Below are 9,010 nucleotides of genomic sequence, written 5' to 3' on the forward strand. Positions count from 1 at the left end.
CACCAAATCCCTCTGAAGTTCTGAACCCACCTTCACTAGTACAATACCTTCTCTACCCTTCTCCAATCCTACTTGCGTGTAGCCAAACGATTTGTAAACCGTAACACAGATGGTACATCACGTATTTTTATATAAATAATGAGAAATTATATTTTGTAAGTTATTAACTTTTTAACACACATATATTACTATTTGTATAATGACACGTGGTATACCGCTCTGTGTTCTTGTCACATTAAAAAATCTCTCGTATACCAACGCACAACTTGGCCGCTTCTCTTTTCGCCAATCATTCCTAATGAAGGCCATTATCGTCATCCTGCTATTCTTGCAACGCTCAAACCTAACTCCACCCGTAAGGAAGAAAATGATGCATCACTTGCAATCTTACAAGGACCCAAAATCATCACCAAAGTCTAACCACAATCTTATAAGTTATAACGATATAATGTTTTTGAAATTGAATATATCATAACGTATATGAGTAGTTACGTAAACATTTATGTAGCACAAAACGAAAAACGAAACACAAAACTTAGACTACAATTACATTCAGTTCAAATTTAGTTGAAAACATTACAACTCGCCAATTTCCAACGATTACACCTTTGGAAAAGAACAAATAAAACTCCTTGACAAACGAAAAGTTACACTTTTATAGCTGGTACACTACTTTACATAAAAAAAAAAGAAAAAACCGAAACTGAATGCTGAAATCTTAATTTTACAACAAAACGCTTTTAGAAACAACATACGAGGAGGACACATCTAAGTGGCTTGTTTAACCTTGTTTACAAAAAGAAAAACTTTGAGTAACCTTCCACCATGGTCATGTGGTTTCAAACCAGTTCGTACTCAGTTGCATCAAATTCTAAAATTCTAGATACATATTTTATTTTATTTTATTTTTCGAGTTTGATTTATTTGATCGGTAGTATTCAATTTTTCACAGGTTTGACCAGTTGTGCTTTTGACAGACTCGGACACGCCCCACCCCACCCCCCCTAAATTTTCTCTTTGCAGGGAATTTTCTCTCTCTTCTGTTCCCTCCCTCCCTCCTTCGTCCGGTCCGCTTCCCCTCCCGTCCCATTCTCCGGCGCCGTTTCGTCCCTTCTCTTTTCTCTTTCACTCCCTAAATTCCTCTCTGAGCCCCTCTTCGTTTTTAAACCCGCCGTCGGTCTCTCCGCAACCAGCTTCCCAACAGTCCACGGCTTCGAGCTCTGTTTCTTCTTTGCTCCGAGTCAAAGATCAGAACTGGAGGTCTTAGGGTTTCGGCAGATCTGCGCCGCGTAGTGTAGAGAAAGAGAGAACTGAGCGTGGTGGTTGTTGTTGTGGTGACGTGGCCGTTGATGGTATTGCACGGAGGCGCGAGAGCGAGTTGGAAGGTAGATGATGAACGGAGCTCCGGCAGGGAATCGGAGAGGGTGGTGGCGTTACGGTAATTTCTCTCACATGGAATGGCAGATCTTGTTAGCTACGGGAATGCCAACCGTGACATCGACCAGGTCGGTCTCTTTCTCTCTAAATTCTCTTTGCCTCTATTTTGTTTTTGCAAATGTATCAAAAAATACAAAGAAAATGAAATAAATTCCTATTTATTTGTCTGTTTAATTACTTAGAAAAGACGAAGATTTGTTTGTTTCCTCCTCTAAAAAGTGGAATTTGGAAGGAGAGCTCTTTATTTTTAGTTTGATACATTTAAGTTTTGTATGTATGTTAAAAATGTGAGGGAATTTTGATTTCGTAATTGAAAACAACTCTCTAGATATAATTACTGGGAACATAATCTTCAGGTATGTTAAAATGTGAGGGAATTTTGATTTGGTAATTGATATACAACTTTTTAGATATAAATACTGGGAACATAATCTTCTCAAGGTTTTGGTTTTGAGGATCACTTCTGGGTTCGTTGTTTTCGGCTCAATGGATGCAGTATGGGTGCTTTTACTGGACCAAACAGGGCCGAAGTTTCGAACCTTTTTTAATTTTGTATTTTTTCCATGTGCATTTTCCATATCGACAACTGGGTTTGCTTCGAGGCATATGTAAAGTACTGACATCTTCAAACGATAAATGTCTAGTGATTTTTGCGACAGAGTGATCTAATGGAAATGGCATTGCATGGAAACCACATTTTACTTTCTTCGCAGGGTGTAAAACCTGCTGCTCCATTTGGAACAGTTTTTGTAGTAACTTTAGAAGACACATAGGGTTTTTTAATATCTTAAAAGTTTGGATTTAGCAATTTATTCTCTTAGTCGCAGGATAACGGTTATGAATTATGATATGTTTTGGGAGGTTGTAACTTGTAACTGAATGAGAACTAAGTTGGTATGCTTCTTGAGTTGGAAGTCACAAAGTCATTACTATATGCGGTATAGAGTTCAGGGTAATGTTATAATTAGAATAGCATTTGATATGGTGTAGAATTCTATATTCGAGTATAAATGATACTTCTCTTTTGTGTGGGTTATTATGGTCCTATGTTTAGTTCATACAGCGTTTATCCGCCCTTCATATCTTTCTCATGGTTTTGAATGATCCTTAAATGATTTTCAGGCAATAATTGCTTTGAAGAAGGGTGCTCAACTACTGAAATATGGTCGTAAGGGAAAGCCTAAGTTTTGTCCATTTAGACTTTCTACTGTAAGTTTGTATCTAAAGCTTCTCTATTAGGATTTATTTTTTATTTTTAAAATATTGGTGGTTTGTCCACTCCATGAAAGGAATAGAACATGGTGTGCTCAACTATTAAGGTTGAAATAAAAAATTTCTTCCACAATTCCTGCATGGACAAACAGTAAAATTTGTAAAAGGATGAAGTCAAGAATGCTACGAAACATATTTAATTGAATTCCCTGCTTAGCAGTGGTAATGTAGTGCCAATTAGGTAATTTCCATCTTCTCCCACAAGTATACAATTTCCATTTGTACTTATAACGGAAAAGATAAAATTTATCAAGTTTCCCTTCTGCTAATTAAATTGATAACTGAAAGGGAAATCTGAGTTAATTTAGGCTCCGATCCATATGGCAGATTGGAACCAAAGGGTACAGTAGGCAGTTTGCCAGAATCTATGACATATTTCATTTGGATAAGAGATTTGAGAACTTATTTGTTGTGTAGTTTGAGGTCAGTCAAGGCAAAATATGGTCTATAGTTCTTGGAGAAACATATCATTAATAGCCACGAAGGTTTGATAAACTATACATTTCACCTTGTAAGGTATTGGAATATGTTAAATGTCAGTTGACATTAGTTGTGCTGCTACATTGCTGCATAACCATGCTACTTTGTGTTTTGATGTATGCAATGTAAAATACTGCTAATGGGATAGCATTTCACTGGCCTTCTGTGGTAGATAGCATTTCAATGGCCTTCTATGGTTCTTGCTTGTGATTATATTTATTGCATTTTAATTCACAAATTTGTCCGCTTCTTAAATTCCTTCTATTTTCTACTTACTGCTGCATTTAATAATTTCAGGATGAATCAACTTTGATCTGGATTTCAAGTAGCGAAAGAAGTTTGAAGTTGGCTTCTGTCACAAGAATTGTTCCTGGACAAAGAACTGTGAGAAATTTGATATAATTTTTTAGAACATAATTGGCATAGATTTACTGCAGTTTAAATTTTAAGTCTTCTAGTGATAATTATTCTAATTTCATCTTGCTCCAAAATTTGTTACAGGCTGTCTTTCAACGATATTTACGTCCTGAAAAGGACTATTTATCATTTTCTCTTATATACAATAACGGAAAGCGGTCTCTTGATCTGGTTAGTGGTGGAAGCTCAAAATTATTTGTCTTTACATTGTTTCCTATTTTTATTTATAATAACAATATTTATGATAATCTGTTATTTGCTTCCAGATTTGCAAGGACAAAGTTGAGGCAGAAGTGTGGATTGCAGGCCTTAAAGCACTACTTTCCTCTGGCAGAGGTGGGCGTTCAAAAATTGACGGATGGAGTGATGGAGGCCTCTACCTTGATGTAAATATGCCTACTTAGAAACCTCTTTTGTGGTTAAATTTTATGTTTTCTCTTGTCTTGTAGTGATCTGTGTTATACAGGCATCAACATGCTGTATTGGAGCTTTTGAGCTAAATTTGAAATGCTGAAATACTATGCTCAGATTCTTTTATTATTTTTAATTTAAATTTTAGTATTTGATTCTTAAAGAAATTAAACTTCTCCTTGCATAGACATAGTGTTTTTGCATGTATTTTTGGATTGGCTTTTTATAGACATTTTTTTAATCTTATTTTTTATTACTTTATATGTTTAATATATATATATATATATATATATATATATATATATTATATATTCTAAATGAGTCATCCAACTTTATAGTTCAGTTCATATGATTTTATTGTAGTCATCCAACCTCTTTATGGTGAAATTACACACACGCACATAGACTTTGGATGTACGAAAGTTTCTCTTACATTTCGATATGTATAAGTACAAACCTGTTGAATGACTGCCTGCTTATCATGTTTTCGGGTACTTCAGGATGGCAAGGACTTGACATCAAATAGTCCCAGTGATAGTTCTGCTAGTGGTGCACGAGATAGTGGCTCTCCAGAGATTTCTGTTAATTTCAAACCAAATACTTCGCCTAAGAGTTTTCCCCCTGAAAATTCTCCAGTTTCTGAGAGGTCACATGCTGCATCAGACCTGACAAATATGCAAGTTAAAGGATCTGGTTCAGATGCATTTCGAGTTAGTGTTTCAAGTGCTCCTAGCACTTCAAGTCATGGTTCTGGACCGGATGATTGTGAAGCTCTAGGTGATGTGTACATATGGGGTGAGGTGATTTGTGATAGTGTTGTTAAGGTTGGGGCTGATAAAAATGTGAATTATTTGAGCCCGAGATCTGATGTGCTTGTCCCTAGGCCATTAGAGTCCAATGTTGTTTTGGATGTCCATCATATAGCCTGTGGGGTCAAGCATGCAGCCTTGGTCACGAGACAAGGTGAAGTGTTTACATGGGGTGAAGAATCTGGAGGACGACTAGGGCATGGTGCTGGGAAGGATGTTGTTCAACCTCATCTAGTTGAATCTCTGGCAGCTACTAGTGTTGATTTTGCAGCATGTGGAGAATTTCATACATGTGCTGTTACAATGGCTGGGGAACTTTATACGTGGGGAGATGGTACGCATAATGCTGGGCTACTTGGTCATGGCACTGATGTCAGCCATTGGATACCAAAGAGAATTTCGGGTCCTCTTGAGGGACTTCAAGTTGCTTCTGTAACTTGTGGTCCATGGCATACAGCCTTGATAACATCGACGGGGAAACTCTTCACATTCGGCGATGGCACATTTGGCGTCTTAGGCCATGGAGACAGAGAAAATGTTCCTTATCCGAGAGAAGTAGAATCCCTATCAGGGTTGAGGACAATATCTGTTGCATGTGGGGTGTGGCACACTGCTGCTGTGGTGGAGGTTATTGCAACACAATCTAGTGCAAGTATTTCGTCAGGTAAGTTGTTTACTTGGGGTGATGGAGATAAAAATCGTCTCGGGCATGGGGACAAGGAAGCCCGACTTAAACCGACATGTGTTCCAGCCCTTATTGACTACAATTTTCACAAAATTGCTTGCGGGCACAGTTTAACAGTTGGCTTGACGACTTCAGGACATGTTTTTACAATGGGCAGTACTGTTTATGGTCAGCTTGGGAATCCCAATTCTGATGGAAAGCTACCTTGCTTGGTAGAAGACAAACTCGGTGGGGATTGTATTGAAGAAATTGCATGTGGTGCTTATCATGTAGCAGTATTAACATCCAGGAATGAAGTTTATACATGGGGAAAGGGAGCTAATGGGAGATTAGGCCATGGAGATGTTGAAGATCGGAAAACACCGACTTTGGTTGAAGCTTTAAAGGATAGACATGTGAAATATATTTGTTGCGGTTCAGAATATACAGCAGCTATTTGTCTTCACAAATGGGTATCTGGTGCTGAGCAGTCACAGTGCTCTGCTTGTAGACAGGCTTTTGGGTTCACAAGGAAGAGGCACAACTGCTATAATTGTGGACTTGTGCACTGCCACTCATGCAGTTCAAAAAAAGCAACAAGGGCAGCTCTGGCTCCAAATCCTGGAAAACCATATCGAGTTTGTGATCCTTGTTATGTGAAATTGAATAAGGTGTCAGAAACTGGTAGTAATAACAGAAGGAATGCTATACCTCGGTTGTCGGGTGAGAACAAGGACAGGTTGGACAAGGCTGACATAAGATTATACAAGACTGCTGTACCATCGAATATGGATTTGATAAAGCAATTAGATACTAAAGCAGCCAAGCAGGGAAAGAAAGCTGACACATTTTCACTTGTCCGCTCTGCTCAAGCACCTTCATTGTTGCAATTAAAGGAGGTTGTTATGTCAACGGCTGTTGATCTGCGACGAACAGTTCCCAAACCAGTTCTTACACCATCTGGAGCAAGTTCAAGGTCCGTGTCCCCTTTCTCGAGGAGACCAAGCCCTCCTCGTTTTGCAACTCCTGTTCCTACTACATCAGGACTTTCCTTCTCAAAAAGTATTGCTGATAGTCTGAAGAAAACAAATGAACTTTTGAATCAGGAGGTGCTAAAATTACACTCACGGGTAGGTTCATACTTTTCTGGACTTTATTGCTACTTTTATAAACCTCTTGAGAAGGGTGGTGGGTTTCATGTTTGACTATTTGTAGTTATTGTATTTTAATAATTTGATTGTAAATGTTTTTTGTAAGGTTGAGAGCCTTAGACAGAGATGTGATCGTCAAGAATTAGAGCTTCAGAATTCTTCAAAGAAAGTACAAGAAGCAATGGCATTGGCCGCAGACGAATCTGCTAAATCTAAAGCTGCAAAAGAAGTTATAAAGTCACTAACCGCACAGGTCATTTCTTCTGCTACTCGCTTTCATTTCCTAAACTTATTCACGATCATCAACTTTTGTGTCTTCTATTTAGTAAACGTTTAATTTAATTGTTTCTTTTTGAAATATTGAATTTAATAAAATAAACTTCAGTTCAGAGTAGAATAGTACATGAATGATGTAGGTTTATCTCTGCGAATGAAACTGTAGGCTGTAGCAATAAGGATCCAATGGTACAAGTTTTTCATACCTATTTTTTGTCAGTTGCAATCTTTTAAACTGTCGGACTTGAATAAGTTAAAAGGTGTTAAAAGGTGTTATTTACTATTGAATTGGGTAGCTGAATACGTCTACTTTTTTGGTTTTTATTTTATGTTGGACTGCCATAGTGATCATCATCGCTGATAATAATTTCAGCTCAAGGATTTGGCGGAACGGCTTTCACCTGGGGTTTACGATACAGAGACCATAAAGCAGGCATTACTGCCAAATGGTTTGGAGCCAAATGGCATTAACTATCCAGATGCTAATGAAGAGCAGCATTCAAGATCGACTTCCATCAGCAGTTCTTACTTGATCTCCTCCTTGGGAATCGACTCTGCTACAACAAATGGAAATCACGGGCCGACTCTTTCACCCAAGGGTCAACTTGGAACAAACGAAACAATCGTGCAGCACAGTCGGGGCCCTCTCACCCCCAATGGGATGATAAACTCCCCAGATAAACTACCAAATGGTGGTGGATCATTTGAGACAGTTGGTAGTAGTGCGTCTGAAACTGTTGATCGCAGGGAATCTGGGCCTTTTCGAGATGGGGAGAATGGTGCGAGATCCACGAATTCTCCATCGCCTGCTAATGGTAATACAGTTGAGGCAGAATGGATTGAACAATATGAGCCTGGTGTTTATATAACTCTTGTGGCTCTCCGGGATGGAACTAGAGATCTCAAACGAGTGCGCTTCAGGTACTCTTGGTTTTGCTAGTTTCTTAATACAATAAATGTGTCAGCTGGTAGGCCAATGATCTCTTGATCATATTGGCCATAACATGCCACATACTCGTGCATAACTTTGCTGTTATGGATCAAAGATGGAATAATCTTGTAATTAAAGTCTGATAATATGTATTTTCATTTGTAGCCGAAGGAGATTTGGAGAGCACCAAGCACAGATCTGGTGGTCGGAGAATCGTGAGAAAGTGTATGAGAAGTACAATGTGCGTGGGTCAGACAGATCTTCAGTTGCTGGCTCAGCTGCACGTAGATCAGACGGAGCTCTCTCACCGGCCTCATCTCAACAGGCTTAGTAGAGGAGGGGCAGGAGGAGGGCACTACTCCGTTAACTTATTTTGTATGAATTACTGTGTAGGTGGTGTTGAGAGGAAGCAACAAAAGGGTGGCGGGTATGAAGGGAAGCATGCAAACCACCTCTTTTGCCTTTAATTTTGTTTCTCCCCTTTCATTCCTTCCCACTTTCACCCATTTTTTTTGTTTTTTTGGTTTTTTTTTAGATTGATTTTCTCTCTTCCATTTAATTTATGGGTATTTACCCTTTTATACACCTGTTGTATTGTAGTGTATATAAAATCTTAATTTATGAGACGATGATCTGAGCAAATCAAAGTCTCTTCTTGCTCTTCCATACTTTTGGTACCTTAGTTTTTGTCTTGTGAAAGTCATCTAAACTTGGTAGCGAACCGATTAGCACACGCGTAATGCTTAGTAACTAACCTTATGATTATTGTAGGTAATCCAAACTGATTGTTCTTTCTTGAATGTTAAGTCAAAATGAAAGGTGGTGTTGAATATAATCTTTAGGCCTCGGTTGACAGAGATGATTAGCTTGGATAGGATTGTTCACCACATTTAAGGCATTTTAAAGGGTGAAATGAATGACATCTTTTCTATCTTGTTCAAGTTGAAGGTTACTCATGAAGAAAAGTTGTCATTTTTAATCCTATAATTTATGTGAGGACTAGTAGCGGCGGAGCTAGGATTTTACGTGAAGAGGGGCTTCACATAAATGTTAAGAGCTAAAATAACTAGATAGTACGTATTAACAAGATACTACAATACATGCTTGGAATTGTGAGCTAATTGAATTTTTTGAGGCGTAGAGGGAGCCTTCACAAAGGTTG

At 38.3% G+C, this 9,010-nt stretch overlaps 1 protein-coding gene across 2 annotated transcripts; it reads left to right on the top strand.

Moving 5' to 3' along the window:
• Window positions 1–981: 981 nt before the first annotated feature.
• On the top strand, window positions 982–8,514 carry LOC126621867 (PH, RCC1 and FYVE domains-containing protein 1-like). 2 transcript variants are annotated; one of them, XM_050290483.1, is made up of 9 exons: window positions 982–1,505; window positions 2,560–2,646; window positions 3,487–3,573; window positions 3,691–3,777; window positions 3,873–3,992; window positions 4,518–6,620; window positions 6,748–6,894; window positions 7,291–7,838; window positions 8,014–8,514. In XM_050290483.1, exons 1-9 carry the CDS (start codon window positions 1,458–1,460, stop codon window positions 8,177–8,179), a joined length of 3,393 nt encoding a protein of 1,130 aa, XP_050146440.1. In that variant the 5' UTR covers window positions 982–1,457; the 3' UTR covers window positions 8,180–8,514. The 2 variants fall into 2 exon arrangements, with proteins under 2 accessions (XP_050146440.1, XP_050146441.1); XM_050290484.1 differs by lacking the exon at window positions 2,560–2,646.
• The last annotated feature ends 496 nt before the right edge of the window (window positions 8,515–9,010 follow it).

This window comes from Malus sylvestris, chromosome 5 (genome assembly GCF_916048215.2).
Source record: "Malus sylvestris chromosome 5, drMalSylv7.2, whole genome shotgun sequence".
NCBI lineage: Eukaryota > Viridiplantae > Streptophyta > Magnoliopsida > Rosales > Rosaceae > Malus > Malus sylvestris.

Coding starts and splice junctions, on each gene's coding strand:
- LOC126621867 (XM_050290483.1), top strand. CDS start 1,458: ATGGCAGATCTTGTTAGCTACGGGAATGCCAACCGTGACATCGACCAG. Junction 2,647..3,486: donor GTCCATTTAGACTTTCTACT/GTAAGTTTGTAT, acceptor TAATAATTTCAG/GATGAATCAACTTTGATCTG. Junction 3,778..3,872: donor GAAAGCGGTCTCTTGATCTG/GTTAGTGGTGGA, acceptor ATTTGCTTCCAG/ATTTGCAAGGACAAAGTTGA.